The sequence below is a fragment of the Chaetura pelagica genome, unplaced genomic scaffold (genome assembly GCF_000747805.2).
Source record: "Chaetura pelagica isolate M959 unplaced genomic scaffold, ChaPel_1.0 scaffold275, whole genome shotgun sequence".
Lineage (NCBI taxonomy): Eukaryota > Metazoa > Chordata > Aves > Apodiformes > Apodidae > Chaetura > Chaetura pelagica.
Window position 1 is genome coordinate 2,677,294 of NW_009953486.1, and position 27,929 is coordinate 2,705,222.

At 42.1% G+C, this 27,929-nt stretch overlaps 1 protein-coding gene across 1 annotated transcript in view; it reads right to left on the bottom strand.

Annotated features, from left to right (window-relative positions):
- Nucleotides 1–27,929, bottom strand: part of CDH4 (cadherin 4, type 1, R-cadherin (retinal)) — a 429,513-nt gene that overhangs the window by 86,963 nt on the left and 314,621 nt on the right. The window contains exons 5-6 of the mRNA XM_009998741.1: nucleotides 10,987–11,142; nucleotides 3,357–3,501 (exon numbers count right to left, since the gene is read on the bottom strand). Of these exons, the coding sequence (XP_009997043.1) occupies nucleotides 3,357–3,501; nucleotides 10,987–11,142 (301 nt within the window). The remainder of the gene's footprint in view (nucleotides 1–3,356; nucleotides 3,502–10,986; nucleotides 11,143–27,929) is intronic.

Sequence of the window (27,929 nt, forward strand, 5' to 3'; positions counted from 1 at the left end):
ACTCTTTCAATTAAGTTATTATAATCTTAACCAGCAACAACAACCTATTATAATTAATAATACTTGATGATTTCTTTTCTATTCATGTCAAGAGTTGCTTCAAGGTGACCTGCACGCTGCAGAGAGCACGCTCCTTGGAAACCCAGGCAGCCTGAGTGCTCCACAATCTGGGAAGCCCCTCCACTTAAACCCTATTAGACTGTCTCTAATGAGTCTCTTCACATTGCTGCCAGTTCTTCCAGCTCTTGGACAATCTCCTTTGAAGGATATTTGTATTTTAGGCTAAAACAAACTTGCTCCTTCTGTAACAGGCTAAATGCCCAGCAGTATCACCCTGTGCCACAGGTTGCAGTACACATCCTTCCTGCAGTCCCATTTTCTTGGTTCAATTTGTCTCCTTTTGGCTTAATCACTGCAGAGTCAGTAGGTTGCACCTGGGCCACCCTCCATCCCCTGCCATGGTCAGGCACAACTTGCAGCTTTCCTCCAGGGCATGGTGCTCTCCCAGCCCCCAACATCCCAGTTGCTGAGGGGGGACCAGGCTGCACTTCACACTACAGCACCCACTGGCTGCTGCCGCCGGGCCCTGTCCCCAGGGTGGGCAGTGACAGCACCAAAAAGCCCTTTCCTCTTCAGCTCGAATGGGATTTGTTCTATTGATCCTGCTAAAGCCTTACAAGGGCTTTCCCTGCAGCTCAAGGTCACTGCGTCCTGCTCAGTCTGTGCTCAACAGCATATTTTTGATGGTCTTGCTCTGCAAAATTTCCACGCGTAGAGCTTGAGTTCCATATGTCTCTTTTGTCTCTTTTTTATCTGGGCAAAATTCCTACCGCCTTCAAACAGTCATTGGCTGCTCACACTAGCTACCCTCAGAGTCAGCATTTATTTGGGATACTCTTAATACTCTAGCTACTTTTCTCACAAGAGGTGTGCAGAATTATTAAGAACATAGCAGATACTGTGGTAATCGAGTAATACTGCATTTTTAATCACAACCATTATAAATGGGCATATGGAAGATGTGAGAAATAACAATTGTACAGGATATCCAGGGAAGCATTTTCAGTCCTCAGGCATAGTTCAATAGCAATGAACAGTGGAAAATGAATCCTGAACTCATGCAACGTATAATAAGATTTTTTAGTTTGCTTGAAGCAAATCTGTACTTTACACGTATTCACACATATACATATTTATAGATGCATGTACATATATCACTTACTGTTGAATCAATACTAAACACTTTTTGCTGTTACCTCTAACAAAACAGTGTCTTTCATTTGTTGACCGTTGCCACAAATGATCAGAAATTCTGCCCACATACTTTTTCTCTTGCAAAGTCTGGTGTGGTACCTCCTTAGTTATTATAATAGTTTGAAGCATCTTGAACTATAAAAAAGTTTCCAAATCTCAGCAAGACCCAGGCTTAGGTAAATACATTGTCTAGACTTGTGTCTACACAAAACAGGGATATGAACTTTGAGGCAAAGGAGGAGCACGCAAACATTCACACTAACTCTATGACCTCTCTATCACTATCTCAAAGACACATCATCATGTTTATTGCCAAGTACTTGGAAAGAGGGCCTCAGATACCCAAACTCCCTGGAGGTTTTACAAAAGCAAAGAACAGAAATTCAATACTAAAATAAACCTTTAAAAGAACACTGATTAAACAGGGAAGAGGGAAAAAAACCCATACCGAATACATCAAAGACAAATGTAATTGCTTTTGAATAAAAACAGATTGCTTTCTACCTGCCTGCCTTAAAGGCAGGCACTCCAGCCTGGATACAGAGTACCAAGAATCACTGGTACAAGCGGAGGCACAAGTATTTTGTAGGTAAAGTTATCCTGCTCTGATTTAATAGCTCAAAGGCTTATCTGGATTTCTGACAAGAAGAGGATGCAATTTACTGCTTCTTTCACACAAATGAGCAGAGCTAGTTAAAACATTTGGGAACACTGAATATTGATCTGTCCTAGAATAAGACGCAATAAGTTTGATTTCCTATGGAAATGCTGTATCAATTTTCAAACTGTGAGACACCCCAAAACGGCCTTCAAACAAAACCCAGAAAATCCTCCAGGAAGATGTCATTAGAGCCGTCAACACAGGGACTTTGCACATCCCCTCTGCCAAGCAGCACCAGGATCAGCACTTAAGCTGCACATCACCATCCAAAGCATATCAAGGAGAGAGCTGTACCTGTTCCATCCTCAAAAATAATCCCACTTTCTGTCCCCACTATGTGTCACTGCAGCTGCCCATTCCTCACAATGCTGAAAGACAATCAATCACGACTGTGAATCACCTTGTTAAAAACAGTGGCCACCAGAGACATTCCTATGACACCTCAGGCAGCAGAGAAACCATGACAAATGTCTGCTGACACAAAAAAAAAGTCACAAGGTACTTAACCCCTCACCTGGCAAACAATTGAGGGTAAAACTTCTCATGGAAAAATCTCTTCCAGATTTCAGGAGACTTACAAAACTGCTGGTGAGAGATTTCACAATTTCTACTTAAAGAATGACTAGACTGCTCAGTTATGCTCAGCAATAAGCTTAAACCAGCCCTGTTACCATATTGGACACTAGATTGTTACAACATATTTCAGTAAGAAATCAACACCACATTTGAAAAGAAAACACTAATGACCCTTATAACTGCTTTTTTTCCAAGCACATAAAGAAGTGCACATAAAAATCATAACTATTAATCCACATACAGCTCACACCCTCACTAATCTTTCCTCTATAACTTTCTGAAATTCCACTTCGGGTTTTTCCCCATTTCACCTTCTGTAAGGGGACACAGGATGAGCCAGCAACTTCAGTGGGAATATTCCCATTTCAGCAAGTTTGCATCAGGCCCCAGCCAAGACAGTATTTTTCACACCTTGGGACACAGACTTTACTTGAGTCTGAATGGGTGCCAGGTATTGAGTTTGCAAATGACTGGTTTAAATATAAAGGAGGCAGATATTCTGCATTTCAGGCTCAGGATGAGGCCACTGCTGGGTTTGCTTTCAGTACTCTGTAGTTAGAACAGCCCTGTACATGTGTAATGGGTGTATGAGAATGGCAATACAGGCAATTGGACCAAATTAAAATCTGCTTTTGCAAATTCCACATCTAGGAGGGGACCAAGAGGCTCCATGTTCCCTCAAACCCATGTCTGCACCTTCTCTATATGCAGAGAGATACCAGCTTCACCCCCATCAGTCTTCGACAAAGAGCCAGCAACAGCAAACCTCTCCTACATTCCCTCTCTTCCAAGAGGAGTCAAAGCCACCACGTCAGATTAATGTTTGAAAGCTAGTGATAACTTTAAGACTTTTTTTCAACTGTACCTGGTTTAGAGCCTTCATCAACAGAGCCATTATAGACTTGGTTTATAAACTCCGGTCTGTTGTCATTCATATCAATCACATAGATGTAAAGGTCAATAGGATTCTCCACCTTGTTTCCATTCATATCCACCGCATGAGCTCGGAGCTGGGAATAAGCACAATGAAAGCATAATATCAGCAAATGGATTTATTGCAGAAGGAGAGACCACATTTTGTAAGAATTGACTTCACCTCATAAATACTTTCTCAAAATTGAACTGAGCAGGTATCTAATTCCAGCAGAAAGCAACAACGTGGTTTCCATCTAGACTCTACACACAGTCAGTTTTTCAAGGCTTATAGCATGCTACTGAAATAATATTTTAAACCAGCAGTTGTCAGTGGAAACACTTCAGCTCTGGTGCAGCGATGCTATCTCCTTCACTGCTAACAGACCACTGTATTTTAATTTCTAAGATGTGGTGCACCTTGTCTGAAAATCTGAAAAGCAAATTTTACTGAGTTTCAATCACAGCGAGGAAATGAGTTTGACTTGAGAGGTTTCTTATGAGAACCTGCAGCCTTTCATACCAGGGATTAATAAGCGAAGAGATTTCAGAATGGCATTAGTGTTGTTTATCCTTGTTAAATCACAGTCTCTAGGAACAGCAACAACTACTGACCCTGTTGCACCAAAAGATATAAAAAGCATTCCTTTCCCTTAAATGATGAGAGCCCCCATGGCACTGAGAACAAAATATTTTTCTCAGGCTTAACTAAAATACCCAGTGATGAAGCATTACAATAACCAGAACCACAGTGTTAAGTCCTCAGTTAAAGTGGAACTGTGGCTTTATCTTATTAGCAATAACCATCAGTAACAATGCCTGAAAACAAGAGCATCTGTTTTCTGAACAAAAGGGACAGATACAGCATGTCAAAATGAGTAATTAATAAAACAAAGCAATCAACAATAGTCTGGAACAATCAGTAATCAGGTGAAAAAAAATGGATAGTTTCCTCATTAAAGGGAACAGATGGCTACCCTAACTGGTGTGTGTGCTGAGCAGAGCTGCCGATGTCGGCTGCAGGAAAAAAAAGACAAGTGAAGAAAGGGCTGCACGGCACCCGGTGAGGGCTGGGCAGCAGAGAGACATCACCTGGGTGCCAGCACTGCAGATCTGCTTTGTCACCCCTCTTCATTTCAGCACCAGTGAGCATTGCTGAACCTCCACACGGCCACGGGAATCAGGGACAGTGCTCTGGACAGCTGTGTGACATCCTGCCAAGCTGGCGGGATGAAGAATAAAGGCTTCAGAGGACGTGAGCTTGGTGCAAGGGCTGGCTGGAAGAGCAGGGTTGAGGGACAGGGGATGTACCCACTGTCCTGCCCCGAGCGTTTTGTATGATAGGAATGCTGCCAGCATGCTGACACACACCAGCTTGTTCCTTCAGAGGACTGAGGCCTCTAGTCCCTCCCAGCAGCTCCACTGGCCATTGGGATGTTGCCGGGAGCCGGAGCTCCTGTGCCAAGGAGGTCTCCAGCTCCTCTGATGCATGACAAATAAATGTGCTAATTGCATTAGCGCTGGTTTCCGTCTTTTGCTCTCACTGTGCTGTGATTGATGCAACTTTCTCCTTCATGTACGGTGTTCAGAAGTCCAGAGCTCAACAAAAGAAACTCCACACTATTAGGATGGGCTGAATTAACATTTAATCAAGCAAAGAGAACAAACTACCATGTGAAACGAGCTGGGAGAAAAACATTTTTTAAAGGAAGTTAAGCAGCACTTTTTCTTTAAAGACTGAAGAAGTCAGGCTTTTTTTGCAACACAGAATGTATCATTTGTATTTAATGACTTGCAATGCTCTTAGTGTTTGCATTACTTGCTGCATACAAACTGCTTTGACTCCCACCTGTGGAGCTATCCTTCATCCCGTCAGATGTAGCAATTCAATAACTTTACCAGTCAGAGGTCAGACTGCTTTTGAAAAAAAGTAATTCGGAGCCAAAATTAAAGTTATTATCTTCAAACTGAGGCAGCACTGGGCTCTCTCTCTCTTGCTGCATTTCCAGCAGCAGAAACGGTTCCATTCAGAGATAAAGCAGAGAGCAAAGCTGGTATCGCCCCTCTCAGATCTGATGCTCCCCCTGCAAATTTTTAATTACATTTGATAGCTTTTGTTTGGGATCTCCAAGAGTAAGGGATTTCTCAGCAATGTACGTCTATCTGCTTGTTGCACTCACTAAGCACATGTACCCACAAATGTGTTTGCCTGCACTCAAGGATAAAAAGATTCAATAAGCAAGACTGCAGGAAAGTCACCAAACCCTCAGTGATGGGCCCAAAGGTCATCCCTGCCCTGAGCCCAGCACCCAGGCTGAGCTATGGGAGGGAGGACAGTACCTGGGCCAGGGGAATTGGGGCAGGCACTGGTGTTCCAGCTGCTTGTGGACAGCCCAGGGGACAGCCCAGGCTCCTTGGCCCCACACAGCCACCCTGCATTGTGCTGGTGTATGGAGGCCTGTAGCTGCTCTTCATCTGCCCTCTAACACACCTGGTACTTCTGCCCTTTCTGCCTGCCCCACTACTGTCTCCTGCTCCTCTTGCCTGATTTCAGTGAGATTTCCTTCTTTTTTCCTCCTGTGCTTGCTTGCATGAATTTTCTCCATTCATATTCTTCTAGCAGTGCTAACACCTCTGTATCCTTCCACAGCACTTTGCTCCTCCATGGTTAGTGCCAACCACAGCAAAGGGAGAAGAGGGGCTTGAGCCAGGGGGCTGAATTGAAACTCAGTCAGTGGGAACTCTGCCTCGTTAGGGACCAATCCTCATTAGAGCCTGTTCCCAGAGGAGGGAGCAGAGGAAGGAGGGACTACAGTGGAGCAGTCTGTCCACTGGGAAACTAGGTGTATCTCCAAGGCAGGTCAGATACTACATCTCCCATCCTTAATTCATCTTCCCCCTTATCCTCCTGCCCTGCTCTTTCTATTAATGAGGCACCCTCAAGCTGGACACTATGCTTTGTTCTAGAGTTGTTGTTCAGATGTTAAGAAAGAACTCACTCGTGTGAAGCACAGTCTAACGTGGTGCTCAGTGGCTCTGGCTGCTATCTGCTCCCACCTGTGACCAACTGTGTGTTTTGGGGACGGAATGATGGACAGGATAAAAAGCAGACACATGTGAGTGCTTTACAGCACTGGGCAAGTTACAAAAGGTGATGGCTGGGCTCCCTCAGAGACACATGTCATTTAAAGCTGGAAAAGCCAACACTGAAAAGGCTGGTGAGCACAACCTGGGCCATGGGACACATTCCAGACACAGGTCATGCACAAGTGTTCAAATGGAAGATAGGGGCTAGGTGGAGACACAGTTAAGAAACATTTATGAAGTTGGTTTAAAATATTTACATTGTCCCCAAGAAGAAGAACGTGACAGGAGAAGGAATAAACAATATCAAGTGAAATACCTTGCAGAGGGTTCTGAAAAATTAATATAGATAGTTGGCTAATCTCTAGCTGGTGTATCACTCTGCTGTACCCTAGCCAAAGAGTTGGCTCAATATTTTTTAATAAATATTGTTTAGAAGTATGACAATTGTTGCTATCATATTCAGCAGCAGCTACCACAGGTCTCTGAGGTTTTTCTACTGATAGTTTCCAGTGTAAATGTAGTTGCTGGCATACAAATCTTTCAGTATCATGATTATTGATTACACTGGAGGCTGGTGGTATCTGAAGGTAGTTAGTCAAAGTCAACACAGTGAATTATGTTAAATATGAATATTACTTATGCACTAATACCACTAATACAAATATACGTTATCAATCAGTGACAGAGCCTTTAGGCAATAAGCATACAATGTCACGCCTAATTTGTGTGCTCTTAATTGTGATTAAAAGTTCAAATTAGAGTACTGTGACACAAATGGCTGGCATTACTCACTAGAACTTGTTTCAAAATACTGGAGATTAGCTCTTGTATCCCTTAATTTCCAGAATGCTTCCCTGCCTCCTTGCACTTCAAATAACTCCTTCGCAGACAATAACCCACCTGTTCTGCTCCAGCCATTTCTGAGACAATATTTCATCAGCATGATGCTGAAGGGATACACGTGTCTGGGACTTGATTAGGACTTGCTTCAAAGTCTCCCCATAATGTACATTACTTGAGTATCAGGAGTAATGACTACTTACTGACATGCTTATGTTGATGTCTTTTGAAAACAGAGCTTGAAAAATGTCTTGGACAACTAACCTGCCGATTTACTAACCCATGTATTTGCCAGGCCTAACTGCAGCTTGATAAGAAACTGCTGTCTGGATCAGAAAAGACATTCAGAGTCCCTAATTCTGTCAGTGGTACGAGCAGGACTTTGGGAATGCAGCTGAGTAAGGTCAAGAGAACTCATGCATATTAAATATTACACTACCTGCTGAAACTTATTTGGCATGCAATAAACATTAAGAACTGCAAGGGGAGCCACAACGACATGGGGCTGCCACACTGAGATGGCAGCAAGAGGGGGGAAATGAGGTGGTCCTTGTGCAGGGCGCGTGTCCCAGGGCTGTGTCCCCAGACACAGGAGCTGCAGAGGCTGGAGCAGCTCCCACAGCACCGCTCAGCGCAGCACGTGCAGCTCCGCACTCAGCGTGGGGTTGGGTAAGTGGCTGCAAAGCCCTTCTCATTTTTCTCTGCTCATATCTGCAGCTGACTCTGTGCCTGGAATGCCTGCAAGGTCCCTGGAGAGCTTATGCTCTGGTTTGTAGTGCAGATGAGAAAACAGATGAGGCCAAAATACAGCTGAACCTGTGACCACCAGCGCTGCCAGCTGTGCCAGGAGGTTAATGCAGGAATGTTGGCACACACCGAACCTGGGCAGACACCCTGTCCCACAGCCACCTACATCTCTGCACACATCAAGCTTGGAATGATCCTCCCTAAGCATTCAAAAATGATCTTGAAAACGAGGGAAGTTCTGCTGCAGGAGTCCTGATCTAATTAGAAAAAATCGCTTCCACCTTAGGGAAAAAAGTAGGTTTCATCAGACAAATGGCTTGCAAAATGCAGGGAGAATTAAAGCACTAGTATTTTAAAAATGGTAGTCCTGAAGCAATGTAGATAATTATGCATAAGAAAATATGTGTTGAAAATGTGGGAGTTAATGAAACAGAACTCTTCATATGTAGCCTCACAAACACTTGTGCATTATTATTATTTTTTTTATAATTAGTTTTTAGATTACCTGGGAATGAAAACAGCAAGGACAACACTCAACAGTGACAGAGATGCTGAAAAGACTTCATTCTGTTTATGACTGCAGAAAACCTGAAGCTGTAAAAATGTATCCATCTTCAGCCAGAGAAGAAAAGCCCCTATCAGGCAAGAAATCCATGTCCTGCTGATAAAAGGGACCAGGAATGGTGCCTTGCAGCTTCACTGACATCCTTCACCCCAGCTTAAGAGTTAAACTATTAGTCCAAGCTAAAGAAAACTCATCAGCAGATGTCAAGCCAATTTAAAGATGGCCAAGCTCTACAGTTCAGATCCACACCTGCACCTCAGGTGCTGCTTTTCCAGGACTCCCTGTAAGCTTGGCTTCAAGTCCACCTTTCCTTTCAATTAGCAGCTAAGCTATATAAAGTGGCATAAATTAATCAACTTCTCTGAAACTTGCAACAGATGAGACTTTGGATTGTATCTCCTTTCTGGAAGGTGGCCTAATATTTTCCAGTTTCTAGGATAGCCCAGTTCCTACTGTGAGTTTCTGCAATTACATCTGGGTCATTGCTTTGTACATGATGTATTTATAAATGCTTTCTAAAGGGTTATTAAATGATCACTTGATGGTTCAACATATCACCAATCCATTCCTGTTGAAGCTGAAAGAGCTAAAGGTTGTTTATGGCCGTGACTTAAAATGCTCTCAATCACATTCTGCTGTTTCGCTAACAAAGATTTTCCATCACTCACTATTCCTGTCTATAAGGTCTCCTAACATACTTACCTGTTATTCACTCTCTATAAACTACATCTTCCTGTAACCTTCAGAGTGTGAATATTCTTATTTACATGTGGATGTTACTAGTTCAAGGTTTCTGTAAGGAACAGAAAAGGCTGGAAATTCTGCAGTGTGTCTGAGGCAGATTTAACCAGTCACCTTTGCCAAGGCCAGAATTCAGCTTACTGAATTCACTGCAACTAGCAGGTTAAGTTCATTATTAAGGGGCACATGATTTGTTATTATGGAGGACAAAATCTTTCCATCTTATGTTTTAGACTGAAAGTGTCTGATAACAGACATCACAGTGTATTGTATTATTGACTACTCTGTTATAATAACCTGGCACTCTGAAACAATATCAACACCGCTGAGATGACACACACTGTATCTCAAACATTCCTTTTTCAAAACAACCTCTCTTTGTATTTTCCTAGGCACAACAAACAAAATAATTGTTCTTGTTCACAGAGGATAAAATAATTTTCCTTCAGATCTTCTTTCACCCTGGGGAAATCTCTTTTTCCACCCAACTAAAGAGGTAATCTATTTTCTTTATCCTTCCACCCCAGTCCAGAAGCTGTGTCAACACGGTTAACTGGATACCTGATAAAGCTGACAGAACGTGCACCTCCAACGGCGCAGTCAGGAATATGGTGTCACTGGAAGTGACCCGTGGTTTCCTGGCATTACAGCATCCCTGGGAACAGCTATTATGGTGCCGATGGATGTGGCTAATGCTGAGACAAAGCAATCCATGAAACAACCTTTCACAACCACTCCAGGGGAGAACTACAGCGTTGATGCAGAACGTGTCTGAAATTTTGCAGGACTATTGTGCAAAGCACAACACATTTTTTTAGCAATTTATGGGACTCTACCTGCTGTGCAATTAAGCTGTGCAATACAGGGGCTAGGATTTATATAAAAACATAATGGCCAATTACACCCTAAGTATTCTGCAGGTAGAGCATTTTATGAACTAGGATAGCACGAGGCACCACTTTTGAGTGTAATTAATCTTAATTAATTTTCTCATATTTAATATTAGTCTATCTGCATATTTAAAAACCTATCAGACACACCCACATCATACTGCCTGAACATCTCCTAGTGGTTTAAAATGAAAAATGACTATACCAATTATTGAATGTTTAGCTGCAGTAATGATTCTTATATTAGTAATTTCCCAAGATGTGCTAATGGAGCAACTGGCTCCTCATGGTTTTGGGGGGTTAAGTCCACACATAAATTTGCATGGATTTAATAAGCAGTGTGAAGCTGCACTGCTTTAAACAAATGGCTGTGACTTTGTGTCCGAAAAGGACATCAGCTTAATGCTGCTTTGCATTGGTTTGGCTGATTTAGCAAGGGCAGGTTACGCTAAAGGAAGAAGAAACAAAGCCAGCAGCTACACACACACACACACACACACACACACGAGTCAGACTCTCACTGTTCCTTGACCTCCGTGCAGCCAGCTCCTCAGGGCTCTGCTGACACAGGGAGTCAGGAACTGGGCTCTGATTTTGAACAAAACTCCCATTCTTCTCAAAGCTGCACAGTCCCTTCTTAAACCCAGCAATTCTGGTGCAGTTTTGCTTTGAGCTTGTGAACCTAGATAAAACTCCAGATGTTTTATGCTTACGTGGTAGGAAGCTCTTTCTTCCCTGTCCATTGGGCGAGTCACATACATCCTGCCAGACACAGGGTCAATGTTGAAGACTTCCATTGGCGGCTGGTCGGCTCCCACTCCAGTGATGCTGTATCTGATATGGATCTCTTTGTCCTTATCGGAACGAATCTGGGTGAAATAACAAAGACAGCAATCAATAAGTTTTGGACAAAAGCCATATGGATGTTTAAACAGCTTTAAAGATCTGAGCCTGAAAGCTGCATAAATGTAATACTGCTGTCAATTCTGACAAGGGAGCTGTATGTCAAAGGTTTGGGGAAAAGCCAGGAAAAGTGTATTCCACATATTCGCAGCTATTTTTCTCCTCTTTTATTCATGACGATTCTCTAGGAATCATTGAAATTCTGTCTTTTTGCCTAAGATGTGGAAGAATCTATATGAACAGAAAAATGCTGTTTACATGTTACTGAAACCCTAGGCTCCTTAAAGTGTCCAAATTGTTCAGTCAGACCTGGAGTCTCCCAGCCATTAATCACTTCTGAAAATGCTGTCTGTGAGCTCCCACATCCTGTTCTCAGTCCCTGTGACTGTGCAGACAAATACTCCCATGAAATTTGAAGAACGGGGCTGTTTGCTCCCTCTTCGTCCAACCCTGCTGGCTTGATGAGGCAAGGTTGGGAATGCCTGGTGGGATGTCACCATTTCATTCAACTGTTTGTTGAGGAAGAGCATATTTGGCACATTGCTCTTGAAACCTCTTCCTTCCCAGCCCTTGAGAACACCACCACAAACCGAATACAGCACATTGAATTACATGAACCTTAGATACAGAGCAGAGAAAATGAAAAGGGGAGGTTAATATGTTGTCCTAGCAACCCTGACTATCTCTTTAAACCCAAATTTAATTTTCTGATCAAATGCTGAAAGAAGTTCTTGCAACAGCATGACTATTCCTGAAAGAAAGTGCAAGGAACAAATAAATTACCACCCCCCACACCATCACAAACTGTCTTGGCAGTGTAAAAGTGATGTGCATAAATTTTTCCCTAACAGATCTATGAATACAACAAAGTAGTGGGAAGATAATAGAAATCTTGTAGCTGAGTGCATGTTAGCACCTCTGCTAGGGCAGCTGCACACTCAGAGGAGCCTGAGTGGGCTCAGTGGGATGCAGGTGGCTCCCGTGTTCCCCCAGACAGCCCCTACTTGGAGAGTGGAGGTGGTTTCACAATGGAACAGGAGGTAAAGAAATTGGGATTGGGTTGTGGGCTACTCTCGCACTCCTCCTGCACGTAACCTACCCCTATTTGTCTCTCTCCAGGATGCAGGAGGCTGACAAGATGCTGAATGTGTTGGTGCAGAATAATATCAGCCCTCCTGAGTCTGAAAAATCTCCTTTGATGCCTTTGTCCAGATCATTAAAAAGTTTGTACACTGTTTTCTTTGTGCTGCCTCCACCAAATAGTCTGCTCCTGTTAACAGCTAATAATGTCAGCTATTACTGGACACTGCCAGGATTGATTCGTGCTGCACCTACACTTCTGGAGCTGAAGGTCAGGGAACAGAGACAGTTTCATCTGTCTTGTCTCTACAGGATTCACTGCTTGTTTAGGCTATTAGTACCAAAGAAAACTGATTGGACTTGCACTGGTATAATCACTTAAAAGAGGTACTGGGGACACTGTGGAAGCGCCCTCATGCTGCACACAGCCCTTTCTACAGGTTTTTGTGGGCCCATTGGGTATTTGTAATAGGGACTCAACTAGATGGGTATAAATCCAATTTTCATTAGCAAATCCATGGGTGAAAAAGAGTATATTAAAATCAAGCTTTCCTTGCACAACTGTGATTTAATGATGGCAATCGACTCACCAGCTCAATAACGGAAGCCCACAGCCCCCATTTTTAGAAAGTCAGCTTTCCCCCTGCCAGGCAGACAGAGCTGAACACTGCATTTTTGTGAATGTCTGTGCAAATGTATAGCTCAAGTCAGGGAGTTCAAGCTCTAACCCACTACCTACATGTTTGCAGTCAGCCTCAAGGTAAATGAAAACATAGGAAGCCACCACTGGACCTCCTGCTTTGAGTCGGTGTGCTGCTCTGTCTTAGAAATTAAAAGGGAAAAAAATGGTTAACTTGAGACACACAGCTGTGAATCTGTCTCTATCAGCATGTGCCTGCACAGCTCCAAACAACCTGTAACATGTCAGGATAAAACCAGTCCTTTACCCTTAACAAAGCATTTCTTTAACAAAAGTTGAAGGAAAAAAACAACCCCAAAGTATCTGCACTTCTGCTGCCCAATTGCTCACTGAAGCACGGGAGCCATGCGGGTGTCCCCACCCCAGCACAGGTCAACTATGGCTGTACCTTGAGCACAAGCACCAAAGAGCAAACCAGTCTCCAGACTGGTTTAATTTTAACCTGAATTACGGAAGGGGAGAGTTTGTTAGTTCTTTATGAACATTTTTCTGCTCTATTTCCTGTTGCATATAGTACCCAGATCCCACTGCGATACAAGCATTAGAAATGCATAGAGAGAGCCAGAAACAGGGAAAAAGAGGCTGGATTTAAATATTCAGCGCTAAAGGCATTATATTTTATTTTCAGGAAATGCAGATAAACAGAAGCTCTCTAAGAAAGCAATGTACAGTTTAATAAAGTGTATGCTATAGGATGTCCTTGCAGCACTTTTATTAGCATTAATAGGGTCTAAGCTGTCTGTATGTAAATTGTTGCAGATCTAGAGATGAAATATATCATAAGACCCACAAGACTTACCCAATTATACTATGAAAAATCCATGAGATAATTATACTGCACTGAGCAAAACAAAGATAAGGGGAAATACGTTGCAAATATTCAACAATGACTCATTATTTGTTGTTAATTGGCATCACACTACAATGGTTTTCGTGCTACCTGTACTTAATTCCATTTCAAGAAAGAACACAGGGATGTGAAGTGTTCAGAAAAATCACATAAGTAGTTGTAATTGTCACAGAAAGTTGCAAAGACCATTGACAATGGAGCATAGTGTGTATTACTACTAGGGAGATATTCATTGCACAAAGGCACATGCTTTTTCTATTGGAACATGTAATTTTAGAACCCTTAATGAGGTTTTAGAAGAAATATATATATGTTTTTACAGTAATCTTGTAACATTTGACCAAAGGTTTCATTTGCATAATTCCCAGGGTGCAATTTAGTAAATCTTGTTGAGAAGTTAAGAACATTATCTGAATATAATGTAAGGTTTACTTCTTTTCTTGAAACCATTCCTGGAGCAGTTTACCATAATAATAATAATAACAATAATAAAAATCTCTATTCCCAAGATGCTCACTAGATCAGGGGAAATAATTACTGGTTGGGGGACTTTACTTGCTCAGGAGACAGTTGCTTTGTCATTCATTTCTGCCAGGGAAGTAAGAAGAGGGTAACATATCCATATGATAATCTTCTGACTGAAGAACAGACTCAGGAATATTTTTTCATTTATTTTTCCTTTTATAATGCAGTCAAGAGTTATGTAGGGTTCTGGGTTAGGGAACAGATGGTAGAAGGATAGTTTTACTTAGCTGCATTTATACATATTTTTACTCGGAGAACCCTTGGAGCTTTGAGCTTCTCTAGCACCAGGCACGGTACAACACTGAGCATCATGACTTGAGAAAGATGAGTGATGATGGCTGATGCCTGTCATAAGAGGAATTTGCTAGTAAAGTAGCTTTTACTCTCTAAAAAATATTCTGGAATGCAGCTTAGGTTGGATTGTTACATTTGAGAGAGAAAATGCCTCAGACAGAAAGGTAATTCATGGTGGAAAATGTGATCCCCTGATCGTATTCTATCTCATGAACACAGGTGAAATTTTCCATGCAGGAACCCTGGGATGCTGAGTGTGCTCACCAACACTGACAGATACAAATGGACCATCTGGGAACTGTGGGACCAGCCACCTGATGGAACCTGCAGCAGAGCTGGGCACCAAATTGGTGTTGCCAGAGCTCTGCTGCAGGCACAGCCCAGTGGGCAAGCGGGGGCTGGGACAGAGTTCCAAGCATTGAGGCACCATCCAAGAGGGAGCACAAGGGCTGCAGTAAAGGTTTGCAACTCAGAACCAGAACGCAAAGAGTCTGGCTCAGCTCTTCTTTCTATAGAGTAATCCCAGGAACAGGAGAAATTGGTGCAATTTAATCTAGGATTTTCCACTAGAGGTTCTGATATAATAACTAAAATGTGTGAAAATGAACACTGTAACCTCTCAAAGAATAAAGAGCTACGTCCTTCAGAGCTGGCATTCCCCTTTGTAGCAATGTCCCATTTAGATGGGCTTGAGAAGCAGCCTGCTTGTGCCACAGGACAGCATCCTGTTTCTGCTTTTACACATACAATCTCAGGGTTCCTGCATCTCCATCAGGATTTACTCTGTAACTAGACTGTTCCCACAAGTTTTACTGGTAAGCAAAATTTCAACTTACGAGCTCCTTTGAGGTACCATATTTTATCACTATTTTGCTTCTGTTGATCCATATCCTTCTTGTGCTCTTATCACTTCCATTTCTCGCTGCAGGGTTTTGGATTTACAAGCCCTCTCATCCTAGCAGATGACAAGAAGCACCACAGATCCCCACAACTCTCCTGTGCCAGGAGCAGAGGCCATGTCAGCTATGGAAAGCTGTATGGTCAGCAGGTTGGAAGGTACCTGTGAGCCCATAAATTACCCAGTTTTTGGAGCATAACAGAAAAAAAATGGGCCAGAAAAAAAGTGGCCCAATGGAGATTGTTTAGAAAGTAGTAAAGGAAATGCCTTGAATCCTCAGAAACCAAGTGTGTAAGGAAAGGCTGAACAAACAAGGACATCTGAGACTATAGAAGACAGTGCTGTAACAACAGTATTCCTGTACCCAACAAACTATATTTATAGGATTTCATTCAGCCATACAGTTCCTGGATTCTGCCCATCACCGTATGATGGTGTAGGTAAGTGGCTGGGAATGCACCAAGAGAAAGCAGAGCAGGCCATTTGGACTCTGTTGCATTTTCTATCCACAGAGCAAGCTAGAAAATACATTTCCATTGAACTTGCTCTATAGCATATGGAGCTAAGAATGCCCTTCAGAAAATACTTAGTTCCCCAGATCTCCCATGGAATACAACCCAACATATGCACTAATGTGATCTGGGAAGACTTAGACTTGATTTTTTTTTTGTTTTATAAAGCCATTATAATTATTAATGAACACATAAAATAATGTAAATGATAAGCAGTAAGCATCTTTTATTATTAAGCTCTTAGCTATTTTGCCCATTAAGAAAACCAAATTAAAATAATTGAAGACTATAATCTGTCATGCATTCAAAATGCTCCATAGAAATTCAGACAGGCAAACATATTCAAAGTCTTTAAATGAGCACACTTAAGACTCAGTCTAAGCATTCCAGGATTGGCTCATTAATTTTAGTGGAAATATTTTAATTCAGCTGCTCTTACTGCTTATTGAAATCCTTGCTAAGGACTGACTTATTTATTTTTAACTGAATCTGCAATATGTTTAAGACTCATTTGTATAAAAGTTCTTAACTCTTATTTCACAGTTGTTTTAGAAGCCAGTAAAGAGACAAATCTCTAGCCCTGTATTTCCAAACAAGTTGCTGTGTGCTGCTTAAAGAATCACATATGGTTTCAATAAATAGATGCAAAGTCAAATGGACAAAGAAAACTTAAGGCAGATTTGGAGGCCCAACCAGGTTAAGGTGATACTTATTGACTCCTGTCCCCCTTTATCATGCTTGCCAATGATCCCAAGCTACTTGCCAGAAAGGATAAAACAGAAGATTCTCTAGAAGACTTCATCTGTTTTCAGAGAAAACTACCTATTTCACACCTTGCAAAGAGGGTGCTTTAACATGGTAAGGGCAGCTATCACGTTTGAATAAAAGGAATATTTCCAATAACTACAACACTGGGCCTAACAGCAGCCTGAAAGTCTTTATCCACTACTAGACAAATTACCTATCAGTTGAACTAAGTTTCCCACGGCAGCAGTATTTGCTAACAAGGTTAAGTAGGAAAAGATCTCCATTGGCAGTGAAACTAAGGATGGAAATGCACCTTTGTAATTCTAGCCTCAACTGGGACTGGTTTAATCTTATACATAACTTTCTAAAAAATCTGATCTGGCCTAAACCAGATGAATGGAAGACAAGCAAGCCTTTCCAGACTGAAATCCATCCTCCTGTCTTGAACACGTAAGTACACATTAAATTTCCTGGAAGAAGTGGGTTTCTTTTTCCATATCCTATATAGAGAGAACCAAGGACTACACTTAGACTAGCTGCCTGATTTTCACATGGTTGAGATTTACTGTAATGAGTGCAATTCATCCTGCAGTTACAAACTGCAATTATCTCCTAGCATTACTACTATGCAAAAGCATAAGTTTCTTCCATTTCTTTAAAATTCAAATCCAAAGTCAAATTGTAAAAACCCCTCCTTTGTCCCAATAGCTGGATGTCTCTCATGTCAGGTTCAATCTTCCTCTGCTTCAGTTGAAATCTGTGTGAAGTGATTGCTAATGTACTTATTTTGATGATGAAACAGTAAAACTAGTAAACCAGAGAGATTAAAGCTGTCACTTAAGTTATTGATGCAACTGATGATGCAGCCAGGACTAGGGAAATAAATGAAGCTGTAAAACATTTGAATCCAAAAGAGAAGACCCTGTTAGGCACAACTGGCTCGTGCTTTGCTGCCTGCAGAGGAACCCATTCCCAGGCCAGCTCGCTGGCTTCTTACTAGAAGTTTGCTTCCTCTGCACTGACCCTCTGAATGCTTGGCTGAGGCTCTTCACCAAATGTTCAGTTGCTAGAAGCTTCCAGCATTTCACAGGTCCTTTGGCTTTCACATGGCTCCCTCTGTCCAAGGGCTGTCCTCCAGCACAGCAGCTCCCTTCAGGCCAATTACATCCATGTGGATATTTTTCTCTGGAGCTTTCGCTATGCCCACTGGTAGCTTTGATATTCTTCATTTCCTCTCTCCCTTTCAGGTTTTCTGGAATTATTTACCAGATTTTTTTCTGCTCTACCTGGACAAAGATGTAACATTGAGCAGATGGAGACCAGGAGAATATAAATCAGACTCAGTAAGGCGACAGTCATGCAGTGGGAAAGAATAACTTCTGCCTGCAACTCTGGCCAATAACCATATGCGATCCCATGCATAGATAGGGAATGAAACTGAACTTGTCAGACTCACAGTCCAATTCAAAACTACCATTATTCTGCTTGGAATAAAAGCAAAATAACAATCCCTTTACCTAGGGAACCAAATCTCATACACGATCAGCTGAGACGCTAAAAGCACAGAATACTCAGTGCGCCACAGCGCAACCATGCTCAGGATCTGCTGTATTTTAACTTTGCTTTCCTACCTGCTGAAACAGCAAAGAATTTATGCTTCAGCACGAGTTGTCTGGACATAACAAGACTGAGGTCTGCAGGACTTGGGGGGCGGGGGGGGTCATCTCCAGCTGGGCCAAAGCTTCTTAGTGGTGACTTGGGAGCAGGTAAGATGATGCCAGTCCTGCCAGTTCTCTGTCTTTACCAGCAAAAGCTCAGTAAACTGCAAGTTGTTGTGTGGTCTTCATGATTAAATAATTAAGCAATTTTCATTACTTGCTATTATGAAGGTCAAGAAGCTAATGTGCCTGTATCAGGAACTGGCCAGTGCTAATGGATCATCCATATCTAACAGTAAGTGATACGGCAGTAATTGTACAGCAACATGCACTTTTCTTCAGGCCTTTTGCAGCTGGTTCAGTTTTTAAGTACTCCACTGTGGGAATGCTTCAGACTGTAGCAAGATGAGAGGGAGGAGAGCGGATGGGAAGAGGAGATTATTATGGATCAGCAGAATACCACCACGTGACCAATGCCTTATCAGTGCCAGAACATTGACAGCAGAAGCAACAAAACTCGTCCTTACTACTCTTTCTCTTATCTCTCTTACAAGAGAGCAGATTCTTCAGTCTAGTGACTGAAGGCATCCCACTAGAGTTGCATGTGCTGCTATCAGGTGAGATTTTGGCCCTGAAGAACTAAGGCTGGTTCACACTGTGCAAGATGCAAGTGGCTGATATTAAGTAACTGGGATCTGAACCAGGCACACAAGCCCTCCTCAGCTGTAGAGGATGCTCCATGACAAAAGGTCAAAGAAAATACCTTTGAGAGTTCAAAACACACTGTTCTTATTCCTGTGCTGGCAGAGTTGTGACAGGCAAGAGATCATCCTTCATAATCTATTTATGAAGGGTTACACACTTTATCCTTACCTAGGGCTTCATCCTGCAGCTCCTTTTTGCAGCTGACCCTATTACTGTCTGCTTTGGGTATGCCTGAAATGAAGACTAAGTTAAGAAAAATAAATCATGGCAGTGGGATTTTGTCCAAATTTACTTTTGAGGTGTGTCTATGCTGAAGACTTACACCATATTTGCCACAAAGCCAGTCTGCCAGAGAGAGAATCCAACACATTTATGGGCAAAATTGAGCAGAAAACCTGAACATTTAGTCCAGAATATAACCAAGAATATAACTGATCTAGGCAGGAATAACCTGATTACTGTAACTAATGATCAAAGCCCTCAGGTAGTATAAATCAGTTCCCCACATAAGTCTAAACAAAATGCCTTTTACGTCAGTGAAGGCCTTCTGCTTACACCCACCTAACAGACCAAAAACAGGCTGGCTGCTCAAGGACAAACGAAAGCAAAACAACAGATGTGGCACAAGGCAGGAAGGATGGGCAACAAGTTATGCATTGCTCCTGCTAGTTACCACCCTAACTTGGGACTCCTGGGGGCCAACTGGCTCTGGACAGTGACAGTGGCTGGACAGGTGGGTTGCAGAGGTATAAAAAGGCGGTGAATTCAGCAGGTGGGACTGAGGCCTGCTAAGATGTTCCTGCGTGGGTCACCCTCCTGCTGTGGAGCCTGGGACTCTGCTGAGCCTGCTGGCCAGCCTGCCTGCCCCAGGGATCTGGCCTGAGCCTGAATGGTGAGTGAAGAATGAGAAGAAGAGAAGAACGATCCACACACAGCATCATGCAGCAGTTTAACACAAGTAGCATTCCTCTTGGTAGGACAGTGAGCTTGGACACAGGGAATAAGTATTCACTGGAGAACACCACTTCTGTCCTCAGGAAGGGAGCTTTTCCCTCACACCTTCCTGCAGTTCAGTGGCTTTGTGGAGGGTCGCCTCAGCAGCTGCAGCTCCTGCACCCACCTTTCAAAGGTACCTTTCCCTCTGGGTGGGTGGGTGTCCCAAGACTCAAATACCCATTGTTTCTGCAAATCTGCTCCATGTTTTAGGGAGTGGAGATCACCTTCTAGGAAATTTCAAACCTAGGTGGACTCTGTTCATTTGGAATGAATTCACAAGCCTGATTTTTTGGCAAGTTTTTTCTCTTTCATTACTGTACTTCTGTGCAGGTTAGATCTAAGACCTCTGCTTACTTTGACTTGAATTCATGTTAGACTTACTCACATGACTTATTGATGTGCTTCCTGCTCACAAACTTTTAACCCAAGAGACAGACAGGCCTGCAGCAGGACATGGCACCATATATTTAAAAAAAAAACCACAACAACCAAGCAAAAAACCCAAAACCACAGTAATTTCTGACATGTTTTGGACCTTTTTGCATCTTAATTCTGTTTATAGCACATTCTATTTTTGAATTTAACCCCACAAAGCCAGTAAGAGTCCTCAAAAATCACAAGCATAGACACAACCACAAGTCTCCCACTCTCCACAAACCCGAACAAGGACAATGCATGTAGTTCTACTGATACCATTGGCTTTTCCAAGCACTGCCACAATAGGTGCAAGATGCAAACCACTCACTCAGATACTCTGTGCAAATCTGTAGCTTGGCTGACTTGGTTAGTAAGGATGATGGTGTCAAGTGTGATCTGAGATTCATGTGCTTGCTGCCTTTTTAATTGTAGATTCTGGCACACATGTTGAATTTCTTGTTTAAATGTTTTTTGCAGTATTATTAATTGATAATTTAACTTCTGATCTGGTGAATTCCATGCAACTCCTTCACCGTCAGTTAAATGACAAGTTTAGAGCAGAATAGTTTGGGTAAGCAGATTGTCAGTGCTTATGGCTCTAAGACAATTATGTACAGCCAACTGTGTAACACGCTTGAAAAAATTCTAAGCCTAGGCACAGAAATTAAAATTATTTCAAGATGAAGTTGTACAAATACAGCTGCAAAATCCTATTAATTTATTCCAACTGTAGTGGGTAGGACAGTAGGGTTCCAGCCCCCACCACCCTGCCAAAGAAAGTTTAACTATAACATACAACAAATCAAAGGCTGAATGTTTAAATATAAACATGGCTCCAGAAAACTATTTCAGCTATTATTTATGTACTCATAAACTTCTGGGCATCAGCTGGTAACTTGGCATGATGGCTCCTCAGTGTGTCAGAGCAAACATTAAACGCTAAATTATCATATGTCAGCTCAGGGTAGTTAATAATTCTACCACATCTTGGACAACTTGAAGGCTTTTCTGAAACTGCTGTCAAATCAAATATTTCGTCCAATCAATAAAGCAAGCACAATAAAATGCACTATTTGTGGTGTCTGAGAGAACACATTAGCAAAATATTATAAATGCACCTGGCAGGGTCTAACTCCATTTCCTAATTGGAGACCCTCAGTACCCCTTTTAACACTTCCAACAAGGCAACCCATATGAGGAGGTATGTGTCTGTACCTCACCTATCTATTTGTGTTAGATGCACTTCTGGTATGCCACCAACTCCCCCTACAACCCCAGAGCTGTGTGTTACCTGCAGATCTAACAGGCAGCAGTTAATTACGGGAGCAATGTTTGTTCCACACCGCTGGGTCTATCAATCGCAGCCGGAGGAGTAAAATAGAGAGAGACTGCAAGCAGAGAGAACCCGTCCGACCTTCTGCTTGTCTTCCAAGCTGTGTAATAGAGATATCTCTGGCAATCCTGAGAATAAGGACCAGCAGCAATCTCTGGGAACAGCCAAATGAGGTAGGAAATGCAGAAATCTGCATGTTGGGCTTTATTTAAAGGGGTACTATCAACCCCAAACCACACTCGTGCTGCCACTTTTACTCTCAGCACATGTTCAACTATCACGCACTATTACAGTAAGTAAAAGTGACTGGAAAGAAATGTTATTTCCTCTGTGCATTTGACAGCATCAATGACACATTTCAAGCTGTTCAAGAACAGCAAATCGGGGCCAGATCATCAGTACAAATGTGTTTCTGCCAAAGCACCTGAAACATAAGTCAAATGATTTCTAGAGCTTATCTTACCATGAATATGAAGAAAACCTCTGGCCTCCCACAGTGCAGCCACAGGTCATTTGTAGCCACAATAAGAGCCCTGAGAGGGATTTTTACGTAACACAAACAAAAAGCAATGGTGCTGCATCACAGACAACCTCCCCACTCAGAACCTGGCGTCGTCCTCACTCCCGTGAGCAGCCCTCCAGGAACAGAGCTGGGAAACCCTGCTCTAGTTTCCTCTTTTGAAGAACAAATGAAACCCGAGCTCTTAAAATGTTTGTGTTTTCTTGTGCTCTTCATCCACGGTTGTGTTGGATTTTATAGTTCAGTTGTAAGTCAGAAATATGCCATCTTGCTCTTACAGATCCATCCCATCCAGAATCTGGGTCTTCTTTAAGCCTTTTTGGAGACTGGTGACAGCAGGAGTGGACCTGAAACACGGTGGTTTTCCACAATCTTAAAAAAAACATCAGCAGGCAGTAAACAATCTTACAGAAATTTTTTTTGAGCATTTTGGGTTTTTTTGTAATTCAGGTCACTCCATCTGATCTTCCATTCCTGATAAGATTTAGTCATAGTCGTTGTTCTCAGGCTGCAGGGCCCTGAGAAAGTGATGTGAAAGTCACTGGTGGCAGGAAATTGCCTTCATAATACTTCCAATTTAAAGAAGTTGTTAATGACACAGGGAATAGGTCCTGTGGGAACTGGGAGGGTTGAAAATAATCCACCAGTGAAAGAATTGTGAACTGCTGACTTTCAACATTTAATTGGGATAGAATTACAGGTTATCTTCCTCTATCAATCCCATACATACTCAAAAGGTGACAGCAAGAAGGAACAGATTATTATTATTTCATACAGCAACATTTTTTTAATCAGAGGAAATTAAAAGAAAACAGTCTGTCACATTCCAAATCATGTGGCTGCTTTAAAAGCCATGCCTTGCTCTGCAAGCTAGTGTAAATCAGCATGGCTTCTTTTATTCAGTGGCTTTACACCAATTTCCACTGGCTGACAAGCTGACCCAGTATTTCTGTGGTGATTAGATTGGGATATCACTTCATGTTTATTTCTAGGAAAGCTCAAAGTTGGCTCTTGTGCCTTTGAGAAACTGGATGTATGCGGGGGAATGATGTTCCTTCCAATTCTAAATCTTCAGGGCTTTTTTTTTTTCCTCTTTTTTCTTTTTAATAAGAAGCAGGAGGAAGATTTCCTGACCCTCTGAACTATCCCTGGTTTTGAATACACTACACGGCATGCCTGTAAACAGAAGAAGAAAGCTCTTATATGGAACTTCTTAAACTGCAGAGGATGACAGACAGCAAATGGGATGCAAGCCAAGGAACATGACAATTAGCACAGAGAAAGTTTTCAGGGTTTATTCCATCAGTCAACACTTAAGGAGGCTTTGAAGGGAAAAAAGCATGCTTTCATATATTAATCCACTACTTCTGCACTTCTGCCCTACTCCATGGATTTAGTGCTTAGCTGCTAAATATCTATATGCAGAGCTTTATTAAGAGGAGTTGGTTTACTTTTTGAAAGATTCCACTTCCATTAGTTTATAGAGAGAAAAAGGCAAAATAATTTTGCCTGCTACAAAATCCCGAATTTTAATGACGATTTACTCTTCACCAGCTTTTAGTACTTATAGATGGAGATGAGAGAAGAGCTAACATTCCTTGCAGTATTACTTCTGGTCATCATCCTACTGAAGAGTTGGGTTGTGCTACAGATGATAAAGGTTCTGAGTGAAACCAAAGGGAAAATCCCCCACATTTCACCCCCTCCTGTTCTGTCCTGGCAGACTTCATGGCTAAAAGGCACCTCACTGTTCCAAGATAAAAATTCTCTTTTGTTTAAAAGGAAAAAGGTATCTCACACAAGAAGTTGGGCAACAGCAGGGGACAATGCCATGCCAGTATTAATTAGCAAATTCCAAATGAATCATGGTTCGTGCTTAGCGGGGTATGCCTGAAAAGCATGTGAACTTTTAAAATGCTGTGTTGTGCATAGTAGGTGCAGCTTATTTGTCTGTATTTTTTAAAATAAGGCTAACAAAGAAAGAGTTGCATTGGAAGGGCATCTTATTCATTCATGGCTCTGTTCCCAGGCATTTGTACTCATGCCCATCTCATTATTCAGAGAATGACAGCCCCCTTAGCTCACCCCTTTTGGTCACTACTGGGGAACAGGATTTTTCCCCTAATTAAGAGGGGGTATGTGTGGCTGACCACACTGTGCCCTGACTCACCTGGCAGGGGGTGCACCATGACATGCCACACTTGTCATTTCCGTGGCTCGTTGATTCCTGAGTCCTCAGGATTCCAGACATTGCCTTCCCCAGTGAGGAGCAGTGCTCCTGCTGCCAGGCTGCCTCACCATGCCTGGCTCCCACTGCTCTGCATGTTGGGGCTTCCATGGCACCCAACTCCCTGCCTCAGCATGGGATGCAGAACTGGGCAGTGGCTATACATGCAGCAACAGCCTCTGATCTTAATTTCAGGATTATTTAGGTTTTGATTGAGCCCAGGCACCCACCTGTGCAAGGCTCATCAATTCTCTTTGATTTGGAAGACTCTGTGCATCTGTGTCAGAGTGAACTTCAATTGCGATGCAGAGCTTCATTGCTGGTTCTCCTCTCTTTCACTTCTATATTGAGTTTAAAAGACACAGGAGTTGAGAAAAGAATTTGGTGCATCAGTACAGGGTAAGCAGTACTGAGAGGTTGTGAGCATATATTGAGGTAACATGCAAGGAGAAAATGATGCCCTGAGCTATCAAAGAAATGCCAGCATTTCAGCTCCAATCTTCAAGGTGGCGGTGAATAAACAACAGATGAGATCAAGAGCATCTTTGAACACCTGATCCGAATTCCCCAAAAGCCTTGGGAAGTCTGTATAGGAAAGTTTCACTGGCTACACTTGGGCAGGTAGCAGAAAGACTATACAGATATGAAGGATGTGGCCAGATGAAGCCAGAGGCAACAGGACCACAGTGCTGGTGATCCAGATTTGGAGGGGAGGGTGGATGAAACACCCCAGGTGTGCTTTCTGCTATAGGAGACAAAGGTCATCTTCCAAAAGAGAAGCTCTTTCAACATGGGTAGAGGCAAGGAAAGGCACTGGAATTTGTAAAGGATTATGGTCTAAACACAAAGAATGTTCCAGAGCAATAAGAAAACTCATAGAAGGAAACAGTATGTTTTTTCCCCAGGTTGGTGTATTTCTTGAACCAGCTGAAAGAAGGGCACTTTCCAGCATTGTTACCAGCCCTGTGCACCTGTTGGCTGGGAGCAGGAAGAAAAGAGGGAAAACAAAGATAATACAGCCTCCTCCTTGTTCTGTACCAGGAAAAACCCTTTGCTTGCAGAAGGAGGCTGGGGAAGGATTCAGGCACTCAAATCCACGTTGCACAGTGCACGTTTACCTTAGCTCAAACCTCTCCACCAGGATTTAGCCAGAGCAGCAACAACTGAGCTTCACATGCTCCTTATACCTTCCCTTGCCCTGGCAAACAGAATTAACTGTGCACAGAAAAGCTGAGGGCTATTGCAACCTAAAGAACAACTGCAATGTCCACTGGGATCCTAAACATTTAGAGCTATTTTAATCAAATTACTATTGATTAGGGACAAACGAGAGTCTATTGAAGTTAATGGACAGATTTCCATCAACTTCAAAGGGCTCTGGCACAGCCTGTAACATTGAAAATAAGCAACTATCAAAATGAGAAAATGCATTTTAGTCCAACTCTAATTGCTTGAGATGAAAGAACTGTTTCAGCTGAAACTTTTCAAAAGTATTATGCCAGAGACAAACATCAAACATCTCAAATGGTCGAAATCCAGCAAAGCTTCCAGCGAGTAAGAAAAGGGTCTGATAACAGCAACTGCGGCCAGCTCTGGGCAGCAGAGACCTAAAACCAGATACATTAGCTCTACCAACAGCCACAGGCAACCTTTGCTAACTTAAGTATGGAAAAACCTTCTTCGTTTTGTGCATAAACAGATATATACACATATTTAGTTTTATTTTCTACTCAAGTTTATTTTTCCCAAGAAAAAGGAGGGTTTTTTATTATTTTTCCCTAGAAGAATGTTAATGGTAATTTCTTTCTACAAATACACAATTTGTACTTTTGTCTTCAAACAAAATAATCTTCTCTGAGGGATGAATAAAAAATCATGACACAAGCAATTTCTTCAAAGTAGCCTCTCTCTTAGTGCCTAGAATTTCTAGTTGTCTTTAAAGCTATATATTTGCCTGACAGCCAGACATCCATTAATGCCCACAAATCTTAAGGCCTAAGAGGTATAAAAGGGACTTCTTCTTTTAAATTTTATAACGGAAAAATCAGGCCTGAGTACTGGGAGGGTCGTAACTTTACTGACCTTCATGATATTAGCTTCTTACCAGAGTTGGTGGAATAAAATACTGGGTCTTTGGAAGAAATAAGGTTTTTTTCCTATTAAAGAAGCTAAATTGTGAGAGCACTTTAAATAGCTTGTAGGGATCAGCAGCACCATATTGTTGTCAACTCCAGCATTACACTTGCCCAGCTTTCATTCATTCAAGAGGTTTAGCAGGTAAACAGATAAATTCCACTTGAAGTCACTTGTGCTGTGCTTGAGTGGCAGCAGAGGCTGTACTGGCTTCAGTGATCACACAGTGAGAAAATTTGAGGCATTTGTTAAAGGAAGAAAGATTTTGGGTTTAAATGCTCTAACCTATCTAGTTCCTTCTTCCATCATCATTCAGTGGGATGTTTTGCTCAAAGTGTATCAGAGTAAGTAGCTGCCCATATATATATATATATATGTATGTATGTATGTATGTGTATTTTAATAGATGGATGAAGATCCCAGCACCACCAACACCAAGAGAAGAATGCAAACATCCTACATACATATATCTACAAGAGCCATTTTGGTAGAAACAATGCCAGAACACTGACCACTAAATGCTCCAGGCAAACTCTTCCTTCATAAAAACCCTTTGAGAAGTAAAAATGGAAAGCACAGCAGTAATTTCTGGGAGTTCTTTCTCCACCTATGTTGCCATTTTAAACTGAAACGTTCAACCAGGGTAGATACTGTTTATCACTTTCTTTCACACTGTTCCCAGCTAAGTGTCACTTTGGTGGTCATCTCAGAGTCTGGAACACTGTCCAAAGACCATGTACCCCCATGCTGCTTCAGATAACCACAACTGGGATTGAAAGATATGGTTCAAGCATCTCATAATGTCCTATTATCTGTGGATCACTGACAGGGTTGATGAAACAGTTTGACATGACTCCAAAGGAACTGTTATGGTCTATTGTATCAATAGGTACCTAGTGAGCCTTTAACCCACAGATGCATGTGTAATAACAGCATACTAAAAACCCAGTACTTTTTTTTCATAGAAGTTCCTACTGCTAAAGCAGTAAAAAGAAGCAAAAGTAATGTTCATTGTAAAAATAAAAGCCCTGTCATTTTTCACATGACAAGAGCACAAAAAAGCCTGAAACCCAGTTTTTTTCCCCTTGAAGTTGTAATATAAAAATGATCCAAAATGTTTATGCCAGGAGACAATTTGGAATTACATGTTTTCCTGCT